The sequence below is a fragment of the Sceloporus undulatus genome, chromosome 9 (genome assembly GCF_019175285.1).
Source record: "Sceloporus undulatus isolate JIND9_A2432 ecotype Alabama chromosome 9, SceUnd_v1.1, whole genome shotgun sequence".
Taxonomy (NCBI): domain Eukaryota; kingdom Metazoa; phylum Chordata; class Lepidosauria; order Squamata; family Phrynosomatidae; genus Sceloporus; species Sceloporus undulatus.
This window is the reverse complement of record NC_056530.1, coordinates 13,300,083-13,322,761: the sequence shown is the minus strand read 5'-3', so window position 1 is coordinate 13,322,761 and position 22,679 is coordinate 13,300,083. Positions and strand designations below refer to the sequence as shown.

Genomic DNA, 22,679 nt, shown 5'->3' with positions numbered 1-22,679 from the left:
AAACAACAACAACAACAACAACACACACACCACAAAGCCATAGATTTTCAACCAAAGGCCTGCCTGAATAAGAAGGTCTTATCTTGCCAGTGAAAAGAAAGTTGAGAGGAGTTCAACCAAACCACCTGCAGGAGTGAATTCCACAGTCTGAGAAGGGTCTCTCCTGGGTCTTCACCCAACATCCCTCTGATGGTGGTGAGACCAAGAGAAGATCTCCTCCAACAATCTTAAAACCTGGGCAGGTTTACAGAATCATAGACTTGGAAGAGACATCAAGGGCCATCCAATCCAAGCCCCTTCTGCCATGCAGAAAAATGCAATCGAAACATACCCCAAAAATGGCCATCTATCCTCTGTTTAAAATCCTCCAAGGGAGGAGACTCCATCACTCTCCAAGGCAGCATCTTCCACTGTCAAACCACACTTACCATCCAGAAGTTCTTCCTAATGTTTTGATGGAATCTTTCTCTTCTTCTTTTCTCCATTATACAAGGAGATAATGGTTTTTCAGATCATTGGACCCAAGCTGTATAGGGCTTTAAAAGTCATAACCAGCACATGGAATTCTGCCCAGAAACAGATTGGTTGCCATTGCCAAATCATGGGATTTGCAGTTTGTTGTTGCACTAAAGCTCTCTGACAAAGGAAGCTAAATACCTCTCAAAACTACATCTCCCAGAATTCCATAGCATGGAGCCATGGCAGTTAAAGTGGTGTCAAACTGCATTATGTCTGCAGTGCAGATGCAGCCTGAGACAGGAGTCACTGCGCAGTGTTGTAATGTATGCATTTTTAACTCTCCAACAACATTTTGGATGAAGTTTGTATATTCTGTAATACCGTAACAAAAAATGAAGAGTGGGATATTCCTCTCCTCCAATTGTGACACAGATAGATGATACAGATTAGACAGATTAGAGGGAGAGAGACAGACAGATAAACTGATACTTTCCAGTAATCCCAGTATTGCCCCCAATCCCCTACTTTATTAGTATGCGAGGAGCACTGCTCCCCGGTGGAGAACCTTTCTGATCTCCATCTCTGTGTTTCCACCCTCTACATAAATTAAGCTCTGCCAGTTCTTTTGCCTCCAGCGGGAGATGTGTAAAAGAAGAATGAGCCACAAAAAGTCCACAGTAGTGGGGTGAGGAGAGTCAAACCGCAATGTGCAATAGGAATTAAGGACCCAAAGGGCAGAGTCGGCACGCCAGGAGAGATGCTGAACAAAAGAAGGTGCCTCATAACATCTCCATTTGTCCTCCTAGCACCATTCCTTAATTGATTCAATGCATCTGTTTTAGGGTTTTGTAGGGTTCAGGCCCAGGTTTCCTACTCCAAGAAAGCCCATTGTACTCTAAGCATTGACAACCCAGTAAGAAGAGATATAGGTTCTTGACTATGGCTTCAGAATTAATACAATTTGACGTTGCTTTTACCGTCACGGCTCCATCCTATGGAATCCTGGGATTTATAGTTTATGTTATGCAGGAATTATTCTGCAGGGGGAAAAATACATGGCACACACACACACACACACACACACGCAACACACATACGGAGAGATGATAGACAGACAGACAGACAGATAGACTAGGACATTTGCACAAGAAAAATGTTAGTAGTAGTAAAGTCAGTAGTAGTAAAGTAGTAGTATTTTACAACTGAGAAAGGAGTGGCAAGTAGAAAACAAACTGTGAGGCATACATGTGATTCTAGTTAATCAGGGAGAAGAGCTAAGTCATCCTATAATAGATATAAAAAGAGGTGTGCCAAACCCAGTGTACCACAAGAGTAGCAAAGCTTAGCAAGAAGGAAGTGCTGTATTGCTGGAAGGCATGCTAAGAGGCTTGGTGCTGGTTTATGAAGACTGATTTATGAAGGTATGAATATGAAGGTAATTTCGGTTAAAACGTATGCTGCAAAGACTACTTGGAAGAATGCTGAAGAATGCTAAAGGACTAAGCTTCAAGGACTATTTGTTTTGTAACTAAGCGTCGGAGACATTGTGCTCAAGGACTCTAGCTTTAATAGGCAGCTTGTATGAATGCAATACTAGTTGCTCCTGACTAAATAAAATACCACTGAGTCATTATCACCTGCAAACCTTGTGTGGGAGGTTGTGTTTTATCCACTGTGAGGTTTGGAGGGGGATTCTGTTGCCACATCTGCTATGAAACCTCAACAAAAACTGTTGTTTTTGGACATTGTTTTTGCAAAACTGAGTTTTCTGTGCAGGAAACTCTTTTTTCTATTAATGTTGTGCATTTTTCTATGCATTTTGTGAATCTTCCTGGCTTGAATATTAGATGGCTACCTTCTCCTTGTATTTTCACTTGTCGGGATGCTATAGACGTTGATAGCATTGTGTGAATAATAATCCTGGATAATAGAATGCCATCAATAAGGGAAGCATGGTTCATACAGTACAGATAAACCTGGAGAAGTGTATTCCTACTGGACAGATATTCTATTTCCATTTTCCCCCTACTCTCTCTCCCAGATCTGCAACTGTCTCATGGTTGCCTCCTTCTTTCAGGTGACGGTGTGCAAGAAGACCAGAAGGTGAAAACACAGTGGCCGCGGTCAGCCGATGAACCAGGGGTGTACATGGCACAAACAGGTAACAACCTTTGGTGGCACGTGGTGGAGATGCATAGAAAGTCACCCGGGCAATCTTTGAGGAAATGTTCTTGCAGCCAATGGTCATCATATAATGTGCTCGAATTTTGTGTACGCATGTGTTTGTTAAAATCCAAGTATTTATATAAGTAGAGACCAACAGTGGCAAGTGGCGGCCACCATACCAGCAAGGTGGCCAATCCACTTTGGGTTTGAGGCCACTTTAAAGGGGGTTATCCTTCCAGATAAGGTTCATAACCTTGGATATATCTTTTAAACTTCACACTTGAACCCAGAGCAGATTTACCATCCTACTAGCATGAAAGGCAACTGCCACCAGTGGTAATACTCTTCTCACCTCTATCCAGCCCAAAAAGAAAGGAAACACAAACAATTTGCAACACTTTTCTGCACTGGAAATACTACCAATCAATTTTGGACCTATATCTCGGACCTTGTATAAGAATTGGTACTGAAACGTTGCTAAGTGTCCAAAGTGCACTTGGGAAGGCCTTCCAAGATGAAAGATATCATGATTACTATTAATTTTTTAAATGAAAATGAACAACGTTTGAATTCGATTTGTGATATTTCCCAGGGTGGGGAATAGCCTGTCCTAGATCTTAACCAGATTTCTCCTAAAAGGTAACTTTAAACCAGTTGTGGACATACTTCTATAGCCTAAAAACACCTGGAGTGTTTTGAAAGACGCTTAGCTAATTGCAATGAGGAAGGGATTATTAAGTCTTTCTGTTTTGAGTTAGAAGGCTTAGAATTCCACCGCACCTTGCAATAACAAAACCTATACAGTGTATAGTGGTAAATACTGGCACGCAGGCACTCATCCTGAAAATTGGCATGATAAGTACAGGCAACCTGGGCCCATAAGTCATACTCAAGGCCCCTAAGTCTCTACTGAGGCTTGGTCACACTCTCCCAGCCTCAGAGGACATTTTTACCTCTACTAAGAGCAGGTCTTTGGTACAGTAGTGTTGTCCATTCGAAATGAAGCCACCTTCCAAATACTTTGCATTGTATTTCACAATTGGCACTGGGAAAATCCTTTCAACCTCCCTTTGCTACTGTAAGGATTGTTACTTGATCCTGTTGCTATAGGAGTGGCACAGGATGGTGTGGAAGGGGATGGTTTCCATGTAAGTGAGATGGAGAAATGTCTCTGGAATTTTGTTCAGACTACAAAGGAGCAAGTAAATATAAGTTCAGAACTTTGGACAGAGGCTTTTAAAATAGGTTCAGCAGCTGGGATAGATGCCTTAAAACAGCACTTCCCAAACTTTGGCTCTGCAGATGTTTTGGGCTTCAGCTTGCAAAACTCCTGACTGTTGGCCAAAGTGGCTGGACCTTCTGAGGGTTGAAGTCCAAAATCCCTGCAGGACCAGAGTTCGAGAATCATGTTCAGAGGACCTTGGATAGATCCTCTATAGTGTCAGCAGCATGGACAGATCCATGTCCCTGGACTGGTCATCAGACATGACTGACTTGACAGCATCATCGTAGTCGTCATCATCACCATCATCATTGCTACTCATCATCGCACTGGCTTCATCATACCATTGTTATTAAATGGAGTTTAAATACTGGCTCTGCTATGTCACATGAGTGCATTATGGGTGTCTTGTCCTAGTCCTGTGCCCAGACAGATCCAAGAAAAATTGCCCAGAGAAGAAGGTAAGACTTTGCAGATCACTGTGGGCAAAGCCTAGTGAGCCTTGTAAGAAAGGAGCAGCGAAATCCCTCTGCTCAGGCTCAGAAACTCCCCCATCCGATCATTGTACTTTTGGCAAATGCTCCTCACATTTTCTCTGGCAACTCTCTCTGCATCCCGCCCAATATTTCCTTGGCCTTTTAGCATATGAAGAGTTCTACCACATCTTCCTTCCAAAAGCCTCAGTGTTGTGAAATGAGGAGAGCAACATTTGCATTGCTGGCCTAATTGGTTTCTGAAGCAGGTAATTATGCAGCCTGGCGACATCCCCGAATTGTGATGAGACGAGCGAAACCGGCACTCATTTTGACAGGACGAGACACATTTTGCAGAGAACGTCTGCAGATGCCAGCTGGGTGATGGATCTGAATACCCATGTCAGCATCCTCAGGGCTACTCCGGGGAGATACCCAGACCTCTTGCAGGTTCGTGACAGAGAGTCAGATGATGGGAAATGCCTGATTCTTAGACTTCTGAATCAACAGTCTTAGCTCCTGACATGGCATGGGATCTACAGTTTCAGCAGGACAGTGGTGTGATCCAAATCTTGCTTTTCCACGCAGAATATGCCCGCCTGCGCACTGATTATGCTGTTTTATCCCCCTAACTGCAAGAAGAGAAAAAGATGCAAATGAAATCCAACGCAAACCCTCCATGTTGAATTTTTGGCAGAATAAATCCTAAACTGTGACGATTCTTGTTGGTCCAGGGCTCTCCTTGCCGGGGTTGTCATTCAAGAAACCCAATTTTTGACCACTTAAAAATATTTTTGAATCTTCTTTCCAGTTCTTTTCACCTCTAGTCAATGACCTCAGAAGGACCAAAAGATTTCCAGACCCGTTTTAGAAAATGCCATGCGTTTTGCAAATATGGATGGTTTTGATAGCATCCCCCAGAGTTGCTCAAAGCCTGTCTTAAGGTAAAGGTATATGCCAGGTGTTCTGACTAAGCTGAGATGCATGGCTCATCATTGGCTTCTCCTCTAGCTCTAATAATCGCATGCAATTTAATTAAGATGCAGCCTCTCCAACGACTGGGAAACCTGCATCTCATCTTCCATTGCTTTCAGTCCCTTGAGCGCCATCACATTCATGGTGACAGCAAAGTGAGATGAGGCACGTACCCCCTTCTTCCCTCTCCATTCTCCCCTCCACTCCCTGGTGCAAGTGAGTTTAATTTGCTCCATTTAGGCATGCTCTTAGCCCCTTCCTCCGAGACCTATAAAGAAAACAAATGTATTAATTGTTTAGCTCCTGTGTATTTATTCAGCAAATTCATCAGGGTAATGTGAACGGCGTTTGCCATCCCTCTCCGCCACCCTTTCTCCTTGGTTTTGATTTATAGTCTCCAGGCCATTGTGTGCACGGCTTGGGAAGACAAATGGAGCCAAAACCAAGAGAGTTCAGGAGGATCAGCTAAGCCAGTTGTGCAAATAGAGATACTGGCACCAGGGTTTAAGGCCTTGTTGTTAAAGTGAACATGGCACGGTGCCTACCTTGTTCAACGGGGGCATCCAAGACTTTGCAGAAATCCCGAGCACCTGCTTGGCTGCGGTGCTCACAAAGGGTCTCTCGACACGTTTATTACCTCTGAGCCTCAGTTCCTCCATTTGTACAACTAAAATGAGAATGCTCTCTTCCACAAGGTTGGGGAGAGATTTTATCAGCATTAAGAAGGATTAATTATAGCACATGGATCTAATTCCTCTTGTTAGCATTGATGAGAATAGACCCATTGAATTAATGGGTTTTACCTGTGTTGCAGAGGAGAAAACTAAGGGTGCATCTGCACAGCCTTGGCTGTGTGGAGGTGGCAAGGAGGATTACCAGGAAAACCCAGGCCTTGGCCTTTATAGTCTTGCATTCTTAAATCTGGATTGCACCAATATGGTTCCCAAGAAAGCAGAGGATCTAGATTGATTTTTTTTTCCTCCCCAGTTCCCAAATCTAGTAGAACCAGGATTTATCTCTCCCCTTTAATATGAGTGCCAGTGTCATGTTGGGAATTCTTCTGTATCCTTAAGAACTAGAAGCCTTTTTTTAAAACATACTGTATATACTCATGTATAAGTCTAGAAAGTTTAGTCCAAAAATTGACCCAAAATACCTGGATCAACTTATCCATAGGTCAATGTAAGTACTGTACTTTTGCTCTTATATATATAAAAGGAACCATCCCCTTTCTCTGAATAGAGTGACAAAAGGCGAGAGCTTAGTCCATCCTGGGAACACCAAAAAGAAGCATGGATCCCCTCTACTCTTCATCCATCCACCTTTAGGATGAGCACAAACAGTTATGCCTGCCAGAAATTTTTAGGTTCTTTGACATTGTTTTCCTTTGCATCATCCTTTACACCCTTTGTTACATGCCCCTAAGTTTGACCCTCGACTTATCCATGCATCTTATCAAAATCCATAATTTTAGCCCCCAAACCTGCCCTCGACTTATACATGAGGTCGACTTATAGTCGAGCATATACAGTATTGTTTTGGAAAGGAAAGAAGCACTCCTTTTTATTCTCCTGCTGAAGCTCCTGGTTTCTAATTGTGGGTTCTGTTTTGATAATAAATGCAGCATGGGATTTAAGGGACACGAAATTGCACAGTTCAGATCTCCTGGTGCCCTTGAAGTGGCACCCTGGGTATGCCAGCCACTGTTGACTGAGTCTGTTGTTCTCAAAGCAGTGCCCTCTGTCAATATTGTTTTTCTCTGCTATATTCTGGAAACAGAACCCCCGCCCACACAGCTCCTTTAATATTCATTATGTCCTCATATTTGAAGGTCAGCCTTCGGAAGGAATGACTTCTCACACCGGTGCCCCTTTCCGCTAATATTTGTTTTCCTTTCCGCTCCCATTCTCTTGCTCTTCGGGAAAATGAAAGCCACCCACCTCCCTCCTTCCTCCTCCATCTGTTCCTCCATAATTTAAATAGATGTTCTCTACTTCAGGCCTGTCCAAGAACTTCAGATAGATCATCAAGTTTAATAAAGAACCAGATTGTTGTAAATGTCAGTGTCTTCTCTGCTTGGGGCAGAGGGAGAGCGACCTTGGCTGCTCTACTTGATCCGCCAGCCTTGGCTGAACAAAGGTGGCAACAAGGACTGCCAGGGAAACCTCAGGCTTCGTGTCACGGCTACGGTTTGGTCCCAGCATTGGCATCTGGTGGCTCCAATGTCGGCGGAGGGATGAATCAGCTATTGGTTTTAGTCCAATGAGCTATACAAAGTGCTGAAGACATTGGAAGAATAGATTTTAGCACCTGGGACAGGTCCTATAAAGTGCAGAATAAAACCTAGGGTGCATCTATACTGTAGAAATAATGCAGTTGGACGCCACCTTAAGTGCTGCAGGTCCATCCTGCGAAATCCTGAGATTTGTAGCTTTACAGGATCTTTATGGTCATAGCTGCCAAAGAGTTCTGGTGCCTCACAAAACTCCAGATTCCAGGATTCTGTAGGATGGATCCATGGCAGTTAAAGTGGTGTCAAGCTGCATTATTTCTACAGTGTAGATCGCCCTCTAGAGTGAATAATAATAATAATAATAATAATAATAATAATTTATTTATTTATATCCCGCTTTTCCCTTTCGAGGATCTAGGTGGGTGACAACAATCCAATATAACATTTAAAAACAGTAGTAACATAAACCCAATCCCCTAGCCATCCCTCCTTCTGCTAAAATACAAATAAAACATCATACTATATATCAACAATAGCAGTATCACACATTACACCCAATTGCATAGAGAATGCAGCTAAAATTAGGAGCACAGAAAACTATTTACAGGAGTGGTCATAGGGAGAGACAGTGGGTAGGTGAGCAGTTCAGGTTCTCATTTTGGAGGTTAGTCTGGAAAGGCTCGCCGGAAGAGATCCGTCTTTATCGCCTTTTTAAAGGCCTCTAAAGATGTAATTTGGTGGGTCTCCTCCAGCAGGTCATTCCACATTTTCGGAGTAGTGGCTAAAAAGTGGCATGGGTTCCACCAGTCTCCACTCGGTCTGAGCATTATGTCCATGGGATAGGTGAGTAGTGTGCCTATCCCATGGACATAATACTGAAACCCAGGGGAGGCTGGTGCAACTCATGTCAATGGGGTGATGACTTGACTCTAGAGGGCCATCTACACTGTAAAAGTAATGCAGTTTGATTATAATGCTGACTTCCAAATGCTCACCTCCTGAAGAGCATTTGGAAGTCAGCATACAGAGGACACATGGCATGAGATCCTTCAGATTTGCCAACACCATTCAAAATGTTTCTGCAAAAGATGCAGTCAGACATAGGGATGGTACAAGGGTGAAAAAGCTGACTGGCAGATGTCTCCTCAGAATTACATTCTCTGGCTGGGGTGTTTTTTTAGGGTGGCGGGTCTCCAGATATTGTTGTGTCCAACTTCAGTTCCCTAACTGGATCAAGTATTATTTTTAGGAGGAATCTGGTGGCAAGCTAAGAGTTTACAGAGACCTTCTGGAAAAATGTATGCAATTCTATTTAAGCTTAGGGTTGGAGTTCTTCAGAAGCATTTCTCAGAAGCCCTTGGAATGTTTCATCTTGGAGGAAGCCATCACGGTCCTCATTGTGCTCAAGTTCTGGGACTGGAAGGAAAACTGGTTTGGTCTCTGTTTTAATGCTAACTTATTTCAAAAACAGGGTGTTGCTCTCTGAAATTTGTTCATTTCTGAATGATGCAGTGCAACCCTCTCAAAAATAGTTTGGAGGCTTTGCACCACTCACCAGCTGTTGCGTTCTGTAGGATCTGCGATTTCTGAAGATGCCTCAAAATGTAAATCCATTTAGAGCGCAATCCACTTAGATGTACTCAAGGTCAACAGGGACAAATGCAGTTGTTCCAGTTAAGCCATCCCAGTTAAACTGGGCAAAAAGCATTCCTGGCTATAGCTACCTTTTGAGAAATCAGGTGGAAACCCAAGTCCAAGAGCAAACGAACAAAGAGTTCAGTTCTCCAAAGGCGATACAAGCTCTTTGGGACCCAGTTTTGGGGAATGAATGAATGAAATACAGTATACACCAAGTAAATAAATAAATTTCACCTCTTCCAGAACAGGTTGGATTCCTGCAAGTACCATTAGGGAGCAACATGGAGTGGGAAAAATATGTTGTGTTAGGGAGCAGTGCTTGGGTGGGTAGGTGGAAATGCACATTAAACAGTGTACAAATTTGTGTGCAGAGTTCAAATAAAAATAAAATCAAACAGGAGAGATGGGGGAAACTGAATACAGGATTGGAAAGCCTAGTTTGGACACGGAGCAACAGCAACAGAAGGACTTGTAGGGTATCTGCACATCTCTCCTAGGGATGGCTGGATTGATTTTCTTTCTCCTTATGTTTGTCTGCTTTGCGTGTGCGCGCATGTGTGTGCATGTGTGTTGTCTCTCCCACAGGAGACCCTGCAGCGGAGGAGTGGTCCCAGTGGAGTGTCTGCTCCCTGACCTGCGGGCAGGGTACCCAGGTGCGAACTCGCTCCTGCGTCTCGTCGCCTTATGGGACGCTGTGTAGCGGGTTGTTGCGGGAGAGCCGGATATGCAATAATACCGCCACCTGCCCAGGTAGACTGGGAGAATGGGGAGGGTTGGTCCTGTTCCTCCTTTCTTCCCCCACCCCCTTTCTCTGCTTTTGCCTTTGCTTTCTTGGGTTGCATTCATGGAAGATGCCTACTTGGGTGTTACTACCTGTTCTGTGTTCTCAGTGACTTCCCGCTTTGCATTCCCACAACCATTGGCTGCATCCTCGCTGCAGAGATAGTCTAGTTTGACACCACTTTAACGGTCATAGCTCAGTTAAATTCTGGGAACCGTCATTTTGTGAGACATTTAGCTGTCGCTGATGGAGAGCTCTGGGGCCACAACAAACTGCAAATCCCACATTTCCATAGCATTGAGCAATGGCAGTTAAAAGTGATGTCAAACTGGATTATTTCTGCACAACCTTGCCATTGGCTGCATCTGCACTGCAGGGATGATCCAGCTTGGCATCACTTTAACGGCCATGTCTCAATGCTGTGGAATTCTGGGATTTGTTTAGCCTCCTCTATCAAAGAGCTGTGGTACTACAACAAAGTGCAAGTCCTGAGATTCTATAGCAGGAAGCCATGGCAGTTTAAGCAGTGTCAAACTAGATTGTTTCTGCGGTGGGGATGCAGCCCTAGTTAACCAAGGGCCTGAATAGACAGGCCAAAATAAAGCTGCTTCAGGTCACTTTGGAGGTATGCTGTTTAAATGCTGCATGCATCCTAAGAGGCTGGAAGCCGTGCCAAAGCCATGCTCCAGTGCTTTGGGTCTCTTAAGACGCCTGTGTCATTTAAACAGCATACCTCCAAAGTGAGCTGAAGCAGCTTTATTTTGGCCTGTCTGTTCAGGCTCCAAATCATTCTTCATTCTTAGGAGGAGGTGATCAGATGTTAAATATTTGGATTGGGTTTCGTTTTTGTCCGTTTTACTTGCTTTACTCCCTGTTCCAGCCTATTAAGATTGAATCAATCGTTCCAAGCCTTGCTGCCCTTTCTGTCTCTCCTTCTCTCTCTCTCTCTCTCTGGGATGTTTTCAGTTCTGGTTCATGACAGCAAGCAGGTTAATAGGCCTAATTAGTTTCTAAAGGCATTCCAGCCATAACCCATAAGTACTGTGAAAAATTAATGAAATAAAAAATAACAGGAATGGTTAGTGGTAAATTTGCAACATGTTTTTAATGCTCCCAACTTAATTAAAGAGTATTTTACCCTGAGTGCATCAGGCTGCAATCATTTAGGCTCCAGGAAAATGTGTTGCTCCGCAGCCTTTTGAAAGCCGCTGCCATTAGCATTTTGAACACAGAGAGGGTTTGGGTTTTGCTATCTGCTCGAATGGGTTGCCGCTGCTTCAATTTGTTGTGTTCCCTTTGTACGTCTTATTTTTATTTTTATGGCTCTTTTGATTATACTTTGGTTCCTTACAACTGGCGCTCGCCGCCCTGGGAACACAGAATTTATTTCGAAGTGGCGAGACGTAGCCTATGCAAATTAGAAACAAAAATCCATAATATGAAAAGTCCTCCTAAATAATGGAATATATGTATGTATGTATGTATTGGATTTTTAAAATATAAACACAAAGGAAAGGGAAAATAAAAACAAAAAGAAGAGGGAAAGATGTAGGAGGAATTTGTAGGATGTGAATATAGGCCGCCTTGTATACATTGAATGTAATCTGAACAATAGGGATGTTAGATTCCAAAAGCAGATGAGATCTGGCTTCTTTCTCGCTTCTGCAAAAAACCCTGCAGCTCTTCTGCAGCCCCTGAAAAGCTGGATAGCTTTGAGCTTCTTTCTTTTAAAGGCCGGGGAAGAGTTTGTGCATTAATTAGTATTCAGGGCCCATGACAGCAAATCGATGAAGGATCGCCATCAACTTGAAAAAATCTGGCTCCTGTCTAAAAAACACAGAATGGCACAGAGTTGGGGTGAACTCTTGAGGTCGTTGTAGCAACAAAAACTCTTGCTTCTCCCTCCATCTCATCCGGGTTCTTCTTAGACTGGTCAGACACTCATCTACCCGCCCGAATCTGCAAAGGCTGAAACAACATACTAGGAGGGATCTGGACAGGGTGGCCCTGCCTCTTCCATCACTGTGCATCTTCCCTCACTTCTACTACCATTATTATTATTATTATTATTATTATTATTATTATTATTATTATTATTATTATTATTATGTCCATTGGCAAGATCTAAAGTAGTGATCTGCTCATGTAGAATCATAGACTCCTAGAGTTGGAAGAGACCCCAAGGCCCATCCAAGCTCATTCTTCCATGCAGGAATACACAACCAAAGCACTCCCGACAGATGGCCAGCCAGACTCTATTTAAAGACCTCCAAAGGAGACTCCACCACCCTCCATTGTCAGGAAGTTCTTCCAAATGTTGAGGTGGAACCTCTTTTCCTGTAGCTTCCATTTGTTGATCCATGTTCTAGTCTCTGGAGCAGTAGAAAACAAGCTTGCTCCATCCTCAATGTGACTCTCCTTCTTATACTTAAACAGGGCTATCATATCATGCCTTAGGCTTCTCTTTTTCATCTGGGGAGCATAAAGAATCTGGAATCTCTTGTCCTATAGCTTGCATCCATTGCTCCATGTTCTCATCTATGGAGCAGCAGAAAACAAGCTTGCTCCATCCTCAATATGACATTCCTTCACATATTTAAACAGGGCTATCATGTCACCTCTTAACCTTCAAACCTTATCCAGGTTAAACATACCCAGCTCCCTAAGGCGTTCCTCATAGGACATGGTTTCCAGACCTTTCACCATTTTAGTCACCCTCCTCTGAACATGCTCCAGCTTCTCAACATCCTTTTTGAATTGTGGTGCCCAGAACTGGGCACATGATTCCAAGTGAGGTCTGATCAAAGCAGAATAGAGTGGGACTATGACTTCCCTGGATCTAGACACGACATGTTTGGGATGGAAAGATACTCCATGGTGCTCAACACTCTTCACCATAGCATAACTGTGCACTTATTTTCATATGACAATGGCTAAAATGCACCCACCTGGGGGAAAATAACACAACGGTGGAAGGAGGAGTTGTTATAGGTCTTCATATATATCTTGTGGGAATGGTGGAAACATGTGTCTGCTGTGAAAGGAGAACAGACCTCTATCATGCAATAAGTCAGGATTGGTAGGGTCAGGCCAGGAAATACATTATGAGTAACAGAGGCTGTATTCACATTGCAGAAATAATCCAGTTTGGTGCCATTTTAACTGCCATAGTTCAATGCTATGGAATTCTGGGATGCGTAGTTTTGTGAGACCTTTAGCCTTCTCAATCAGAGAGCTCTGGTGCCACAACAAACTGCAAATCCCAGGAGTCCATAGCATGGTGCCATGGCAGTTAAAGTGACACCAAACTGAATTATTTCTGCAGTGTGGAAGCAGCAGAGTAGTTGATCTTGGCCATCGTCATTATTATATCCTACGTTCCCCCAGTTCGGGACTCAAGTTCCAAAAGTTGCATCAAAACATAGTTAGAAAACCTATAAAAAGATAAATGCCAAAGGTACGATAGAAGATGCAGAAACTTTTAAGGTAGATTTTATTTTGGAAGATGGAGTCGGTTTAAAAGGGTTTTTTTGTCCCCCTCTCCTGTCTTAAATAATAACAAAATGACAAACCTCATGACTACCTCCCTACTTTCAGTAATGTAAAACAAGTGGGCAAGTGTTAATGTGAGCGATTATTGTGAACAGTTTGGATTAGCGACAAATGGGGAAATGTTGATTAGTTTTGACCCGAAAGCTGTTCAGGTGTTCTTCAAAGTGGCCATCTTGGGAGAAAGCCCAGAAGCTTCGTCGCCTGTTAACTGGTTGATGGAACTGAGAATCAGTTTTCTTCGTACAGCGTGTGGCAATGTTTTCGAGGCCAATCCGAAAACGCCATCTCGTGAATTTTGGAAACTATCTCCCTTGCCATGTTCTCTGCGCACTCCTTCTTGACAGCTGCTCTGATGCCACATTCATGCCATTGTGACTGGAGCTCTGAAAGCAGAATTTCACTGATCTCTCAAATGCAGTCAATCTTTTTTAAAATATGTTTTTATTGCCATTTAATCCAACACATATATATATATATATATCTCCACATATCGACATCAGACATAAAACATATACCACATGACATAAAACTTACATTTCCTTCATTTTGATAAAAACACGTGACATAAAAGTTGGACTTCCTTCTACCCAGGATCTCTTTTCCATCTCTTCTTTTAATTTTATTGTTTTATCTTAATATCTTTCAGTTGTGTAAACTGTACATTAACTTATATCCTTTTAGTTACGTCATTTTAAATTATGATTATCCGCTTGACCTTCTTTGACCCATCTTTGAATAAATTCTTTCTTTAATTAACTCATGATATATCTTAGTTCAAAATACATAATATATTCATTTTTCCTTATATATTAGCCCAGATTCGCATTATCGCACAACTATAATGTCTTTCCACCTCATTTTCAAATAGTCATAAAATATAATCCAGTCTCTTTCTATATATTCTTCTGTTTTCCCAATAATAATAATAATAATAATAATAATTGCATTCTCATGGGAAGACTGTAGTCTTCCTGAATACAGACCAGTTGCAGATTTGTAATGCTTACCTTTCAAATCCATAACTGCAGCACTGAATACCAGCCGTTGTTTTTTGGGCAAGCCATTTTTCCCCCCCACCAAGAAGTCTCAAAATGAAAAGATAATAATAATCTCGCCGCAACTGAGTGTTTTCTTGATATATCAAAGCACTGTTCACTGCCGCATCCACAACTGATGCTGAAGCATTGGTACTTTGACAGAGATTCCTGTCTTTATTCTGGCAGGTAGTTCCTTCCATCCAACACAAGGAGCATTGCGCATTGACAATGTCTGATGTCAGCAAAAGTGAATAGTTCACCTCTTGAAATGGAGATCGAAATTATAGGTTGCTGTTCAAGAACAAAAGCATCAGTGCTTAGCTGAACCATTGCCTTACATTGCTTCACATTGAGGAACATCTGAAGCAGTCTCCGGCTGGCGTCAGACCATTGTGTCCCTCTAATTCAATACATCAATGGCCAATGTCTGTTCAAGATCTCTGGTGAAGAGGTCTCTCCCAACAGAAAGCAGAAGTCATTGTGCCACTTTATCCTGCTTTGGTTAGGCCAGTGGTTCCTCAACTTTGTTCCTCCAGGTGTTTTGGACTTCAACTCCCAGAAGCCCTAGCCAACTTGGTCAACAGTTGGGGATTCTGGGAGCCAAAGTTCAAAACACCTGGAGGACCAAAATCTGGGCACCTTTGGGTTAGACTTTAGCTGGAGCTGGGTGTCTAATTCTGGGACATCACAGTTGAAGAAGGATATCAAGAAGCTGGAACGTATCCAGAGAAGGGCAACCAAGCTGGTAAAAGGTCTGGAAGCCAAGCCTTATGGGGAATGGGCAAAGTTATGGCAGACTTATCAATGACGGACCTCCAAGTCACCCTGTTAACAACAGCCCTGCTCAGATCTTTTGGACTCAGAGCCATAGCTTCTTTGAATCTATCTACCTGCAATGCCTTTTTTCTATTGTCTTCCACCTTACCAAGCAAGCACTATCATAACCATTTTTAAACATCTAAAGGGAAGTCTTGTGGAAGATGGAGCAAGCCTGCTTTTTACCTCTTCTTAAGACCTGAAACAGTGGGTTCAAATTATTTTTCAAAAGGAGGGTCCAAATACACTTCAAGAAGAACTACCTGATTTTAAGAGCTATTCAACAGTGAAATACCATATATACTCAACTATAAGACGACCTCATGTATAAGTTGAGGGCAAGCTTTGGGGCCGAAATTATGGTTTTTGATATGACCCATGGATAAGTTGAGGGCAAAACTTAAGGGCATATAGCAAAGGTTGAAGCAAAGCAAAACAATGTCAAAGAACTTACAAAATTCCAGCAGACGTTGCTCTTTCTGCTCACTCTTAAGGCTGGATAGATGAGAGAGTAGTGAGATTGCTGCTTCCAGGATAGATTATATTCTTGCCATTCACTGGGGCATAATTCCTTCTTTGAAATGTGTTCAGATACAGGACTTACATTGACCCATGGATAAGTCGACTCAGGTTTTTTGGGCCAATTTTTTGTCCCAAATTTCTAGACTTATACATAAGTATATATAGTAGATAGCCTGGAAGAGTGGTGGATTCTCTTTCATTGGAGGGTTAGAAGCAGCGTCCAGGATGGTCTTTCTGTGGATAACTGCACAGGAGTTGAACCAAGTCATCACTGAGATCCCAATCTCCAGCTTCATATGTCTATGACTCTATGACTCTTAACTCTTCCCAGAGACATTTGGGATTGAATGTGGGACATTTGGTATGCAGAGCAGGTGTTCTTCCATGAAGCAATGGACCCGTCATGCACCATGCTCCCCATCCGTGAGTGTCAACACGGAATATAAGCAGATACAGATGTGAATAACTGTTGTGCTTTCGTTGTGCAACTGACTTAATTTCGCATCCGGTTTGCCCTCATTCAAAATCATAGGCTACCATATACATTTATGCAGATCTGGATAATCGTTGCTTATTGCATACACAATTGGCTTAATTGTCGCCCAATCTAGGCCGCCGTGGAAGTGGGGAGAGATTCATTTTCTGCTACATGTCTTGTTGTTCTGCTTCATTCAGTTATGCTGCAATATCATTTCATTTCCCCATCTTATTTCAAAAAGCCATAATATTCTCGGGAATGTCGCAGCATTATTGGGTTGAATTTGTGAAGATGAAGGCTTAAATCAAGATGAGAGTGTGGCTGTAATGGATGCCGGTCGTGTTTGGGGGAAAACTGGCCGCACTCTTATATCGAGGAGATGGAGAGTAACTTTATATCCACGGAGTTATGTGATGTGCAATGTCTCCTCATTATATTATCATATCCATGGAGTTATGTGATGCGCAATGTCTTTTCATTATTATATTGTGACACTATACAACTGAATATGCAATTGAATATGAAATGCCCAACCACAGTGCACAATACATGCACAATGGCACCACATGCACAATGGCACAGTATGCACAACTCTGCTATCATAACCTTTAACTGAATGCAGATTTCTGCACTGGACAAATAAATCCAGCCACTTCCACAGAAGTAGTTTCCAGGTTTTAAAGAAGCTAATTGCTGATCCCATTACTAAATAGATTCACCACCTTGGAGCACTCCTGTAAATCTAGACAGATGGCCATCCAGCCTCTGTTTAAAAGCCTCCAAAGAAGGTCCAAGGGAGCATCTTTGCAGTTGAACAGCTCTTAGCATCAGGAAGTTCTTCCTAATCTCTTTTCCTGTATTTGAAATCCATTGCTCCGGATCCTATTCTCTGGAGCAGCAGAAAACAAACTTGCTTGCTTGCTTTTCTTGGAATTTTGCAAAACTGGAATTGTGGGTGAAATCAAAATGGATACATTTACTTGTCCTTACTTATCCAGTAAATATCGTTCACCAAGTGGATATCAGTGCATCTTGGAGCAGTGAACCCTACACATTAGCCATGCGAGTCAAAATGTTGCGCCTTGAACAAGTGGCTAGACAACTTTGGATCTTCATACTAGAAGTAAAGGAGAAAAAAAATAATCCCTATTATTCTCATTTTTATAAAAATCTGCCATCTCCTTTACTCCCCATCTAATATCCACACACACATTTTTAAGGAGGAAAAAGATTTGATTGATGACAAGGGTTCCAACCTCTTGAGTCTTTCTGTTGGCCTTTTCTGTACTTTCCCCAGCCCTCTGGAGAAGGATCAACCGGAGTTGTGTGCAGCATATATTTCAAGTGTGACCACACCATAAATTCTGCTAGAGGCACCATGATCACAATTGTTTGATTTTTCAAGCCCTCGCCTAATAACCCTTCAAATGGAACTCACCTTTATCACAGCTGCGCACTTCGGAGGCTTGGGCCAGGCTTTTGTAGACTCGGGCCTATGTCTGCACATGCATGGGGTGCACCAGTGAGGTGGGCTCCAACCTATATGTAAGCCACACTTTTACAAAGCTCCCCAGGGTATTGAACCTACATGGAAGATCACTATTTAGAACCTTGGCAATTGCCTTTAAATTTCAGGTCAAACTTTGGTCCTCCGAGTGATTTGGATGTCAGCACCCAGAATGTTGGCTAAGACTGTTGGCTTCTGGGAGCTGAAACCCAAAAGACCTGGAGGAACCAAAGCTTGGCAACTACTGTTTTAGACTAAAAGTGAATGCACACTTCTGCGCATTGTCAGCTATCACTGGATGGATTGGCAGGAGATGGGGAGTCTCCATATTTTTGCTCCTCTTGCCCAGTTCCACCATGCACTGATGGGATGTTTTCTTGTGCTTCTCTGTGACAGTGGAAGGCCAGTGGCTGGACTGGGGATCCTGGAGCCGCTGCTCTGTGTCATGTTCCAATGGGACCCAGCAGCGCACCCGCAAATGCAGTGTCTCCGCGCACGGTTGGGCAGAGTGCAAGGGGGCACACGCCGATGCCAGGGAGTGCCACAACCCAGAATGTCCAGGTAAGGAACCTATGAACCTCCAAACAGGGGATGTTTGAAGATGGAAACTCTAAGCCCTTCCAAGGCCAGGAGTCCTGCAGAAGCAAGAACTACCCATCATGACTGTTGTGGCCCATAGACACTTGTGTTGTTGTTGTGGCGGCTTGGTTTGCATTTCCAGACTCTTCCTAAGGGAGCAGAAAGGAAGCAGGTTACTGAGGTTTAATCTGCAGCAATAATGCAGTTTAACACCCCTTTAACCGCCATGACTCAATGCTATGGAATCCTGGGATTTGTAGTTTGTTGTAGCCCCAGAGTTCTCTGACACAGAAGGCTAAGTATCACACAAAACTTTGAATCCCAGAATGCCATTGTATTGATCCAGACAACAAAGTGTTAGCCTAAACCAAAAAACAAAACAGTACAACAAATGGAAAGGTCTAGAAAAAAAGTGTTCACAGAGTAAAACGTAAAAATAGTTCTAATGTCTAAAATATTCTGATGATGCAATGACAAAGGAGTCCCTTACATCACAATAAGCAGCGTATAAACAGTGTAATGCAGTGTACAAAAATGCATTAAAGAAAAGGAGTGTCTAAACTTCCAAAATGCATTGAGAGTAAAAAGTATCAAAATGTCCAAATGTGTTTCGACAAAAGTCTTCCTCAGTGATAAAGCAGAGCAGTAGTAGCAGCAAAACAATTATCTTGTTGCCAAAGTTTCATCCAGTATATGTAAGTAGGATAGATAATAATTCTGTATCCTGGGTGCTCAAACAAATTGCAAGGCTAAAGTTGTGTCAAACTGCATTACTCCTGCAGTGCAGATGAGACCTAAGGTACGGAAGGTCTGAATTCTAACGTTAATCCAAACCAGAGCTGATGAACTGAAGCGATTGAGTTTACCTATAGGTTGGTAACTGATTCAATTGGTCTACTCTAGTTGGGACAAACACAATGGCCCTATGTGTGCTTTTCAATGGCAGGCCTTTTCCTTGAAGGACAGGTCCAGTAGCTCCCGGGCTTTATGAACCTCTATGGGAAACCAGCTATCTTTGGTTATAGGGAGGGATATAAAGATTTAAATTAATAAATGAAACAAAAGACTGTCCCAACCTTATGAACCTTGGGCCTTCCCCGCCCAGATCCTTGCCTTGCCACCTAGGAGCCTGAGTTTGGCGTTGGATGCCTTGACGTAAGTGCCGCGTTCTGCCAATCTGTCTGGAGTGACAGCTGCTCTCCATAAAGCCACCGAACCTAATATAGTGGGTTTGGAGATGCCAGTCATCAAGCAGCAGTGACAGATGGCCCTCGATTGATGCGTCCCCTCTTCTGCTCCCTCCGGCTGCATTGGCTTTCATCTGCCAATTTAACTGAAGAGTGACAGCTGCGGGTAGGAATCCGAGGAGCTGGATATGGCCACTGCTGGTTGTAGGGACCAGAATGGGCCAAAGGCAGGACTTCTTTTGTGTCCCCTCAAGGCCCCTCCAAAGTTCCCAAGACCTCCCAAGTATTTCTTTTCATGTAAAACACAACTAGCCCAAACACCATAAAAGTATTCAAAAATGATGATGATGATGATGATGATGATGATCATCATCATCATCATCAGATTAGAAATGCAGTCGTCCCCATTGATTACCCAGCCTTGTCCATTTTAATAATTTAACGGTATTGTTTTATTGTTATTGTTTACAAGGAGAATTTATTGGTTATGATAGGTGCATGGGCTTCTGGGACATTGAATTTTATTATATTTTAATGTTTTAATGTTGTTAGCTGCCTCGATCTTAATTGAGAGGCGGGGTATAAATATTATTATTATTATTATCATCATCATCATCATCATCATCATCATCATCATCATCATCATCATCCAAATTTGAAAACATTTCGGATTACTTAGGCATTTCCAGTCACTTTCTGAAAAGCACCGAGATTATTATTCCTTCCCTGTTCAAAAAATGGTTTTACCCAACAGTCAAAAAACTTCATCATGAAGAATATATAGATAGTGAAAATCTTCCAGACATCCCAAAGTGTTGTGGAGCCATGGCTTTAACTGCCATGGCTCCATCCTATGGAATCCTGGGATATGTAGTTTGATGTGGCACCGAAGCGCTCACAGAGAAGGCTAAGCATCTCACAAAACTATAGGTCCCAGAATTCCATAGCATTAAAGTGATGTCAGAAGCATACAAAAGCATGTGGATTTTGTTGAGCAAAAAACTTATTTTGTCTGTAGGTTCTTTCCTTCGCTACTAGACTGTAAAAAAATTTTCTGATAGAGGATTGTTCAAAAGTACTTAGAATGCTCTTGGATGTTCTATGTCTCCCATCAGCTCAGCCAATCAGAGTCAGAAACTTCATGATCACAAGAGTATTTCAGTTGAAGTCACAATAACAGGGGCAGAGGTTGCATTCCCAAGACTCTTGAAAAGAATGTGCCGTAAAAAGGGTGCAAGGGCAAACTTATTGGCTATCAGATTCCTAGTTCCACTGACTATTAAGTCTCCTGACCTTTAGAAGCTGCCCTCCGGTGTCTTAGATGTGATGGAAAAGCAGCAGAGCATTGACATGGAAGTTTATAACGTTAGGACTTGGAGCTTTGATGCTATCGATTGAGGTTCCTTTCTTATATTAACGTTTGCAAACACCCTCGCGAAGTAATTCCTGCATCAGTACATGGCAGACAGACACGAATCCACCTGAGACCTGTGGTCTGGTGTGGATTCATCGATGCTCTGCGAGAAAAATTATTGCCAGTTCCAGTTGCATGCCCTCCATTTTTCCAACCTTGGCAGGGATGGTCCTAATCAATTCTCTATCACCTTTTGCTTATAAAAGGTCCCAGTTTCTGTCTCCTTAGTCCACTTTCCCCCCTTTATGCACAACTTGCTTCACTTGTTGCAAATGGGGTTCAAAGTGCAAAAGTAGTTTGCACTCCATTAACTCAGTCGAGGAAAGAGGAGAAGAAGAAGGGGCAAATTCTTATGCTTCCCAGTAGATCCATGCAAAAGCAAACTGCTGCAGCATCTCCTAGCTATTGTGTGTTTCCACATTAACATTTCTTTTGCCATTTTGATCACACTCTGTTGTGGCTTGGCCACACATGTCCTTGGCTGCATCTGTTAAATATTGGATATTATTTCTTGTATTTATTTATTTTCATTTGGAAGAAAAGTGGGCCCTGTTTACAGAAATCTGGCAAGTCTTGGGCCTCATCTGCACTGCATAAATAATGCAGATCGATACTGCTTTAACTGCCATGGCTCCATCCTATGGACTCCTGGGATGTGTAGTTTGATGTGGCACTGAAGTGCTCACAGAGAAGGCTAAGCATCTCACAAAGCTGTAGGTCCCGGAATTCCATAGCAATAAAGTGGTGTCAGACTGTGTCATTTCTGCAGTGCAGATAAGGCCTAGGTTTTCAGCATTTTGGAAACCTGTGTTCAAATCTACTGGGTGCTTGGCAGGGTGTTTTGTTGGTTTTGAGATAAGCCAGCGTTTGTCGCCTGGAGATCCTCAGTAAATTGCCTCTTATTGTACAGGGAAATTAAACTCGGTTAGCCTAGCTGTTTCTAAGATCTCTAGAAAGACAAAACCTTGAACGAAACCAACTCACCTCTGGAGGGATGGAAATGAATCCCATTTGTTAAGGGCACCCTTTTGTGGTCATGGTCTGGTTGGGAAGGGGAAGGGGGATTTTTGCTTAAATGAGATCTGAATTATTGATAAATGGGTTTAATCATCTGTGGAATATTTGATTAAAGTAATTATCAGCCAGCAGAGTGGCACCCCAGTGATAAAAGAAAGAAGTCTTCTATATCTCCATGCCATTCTGTCGGGTCTTCCAGCTAATACGAATCTAAATTGGGAACGTGTGTGAGAGAGAGTAAAAAAGCAAGTTTGGAAGGGTTTCCTAATTTTTCTTCCTTTCTTCCTCCCTCCTCTTCCCCCCGAACCAAAGCCGATAGCAAGTGGGGGCCATGGAATCACTGGAGTCTGTGCTCCAAAACGTGCGACACTGGCTGGCAGAGACGCTTCCGGATGTGCCAGGGGACTGGCGTGCAAGGCTACCCGTGCGAAGGCAGCGGAGAGGAGGTCAAGACATGCAACGAGAAGAAATGTCCAGGTACTTGGCAGTATTTCTGGGCTGAGTCTTTCCAGATGCCGTCGTTCCTCCCTTCCTTATGACAAAATGCTTCTTTGCAATGTGCAACTCCATTACCTGACATAGGCAACTCTGTAAGGGACAGGGGACATTTTTTCTCTCCAGAA

The 22,679-nt window shown here is 42.8% G+C and overlaps 1 protein-coding gene across 1 annotated transcript in view; it reads left to right on the top strand.

Annotated features, from left to right (window-relative positions):
* ADGRB2 (adhesion G protein-coupled receptor B2) overlaps positions 1-22,679 on the top strand; it is a 124,585-nt gene that overhangs the window by 45,932 nt on the left and 55,974 nt on the right. Inside the window, 4 exon segments of the mRNA XM_042440705.1 lie at positions 2,537-2,620; positions 9,752-9,916; positions 18,256-18,420; positions 22,369-22,533. Of these exon segments, the coding sequence (XP_042296639.1) occupies positions 2,537-2,620; positions 9,752-9,916; positions 18,256-18,420; positions 22,369-22,533 (579 nt within the window).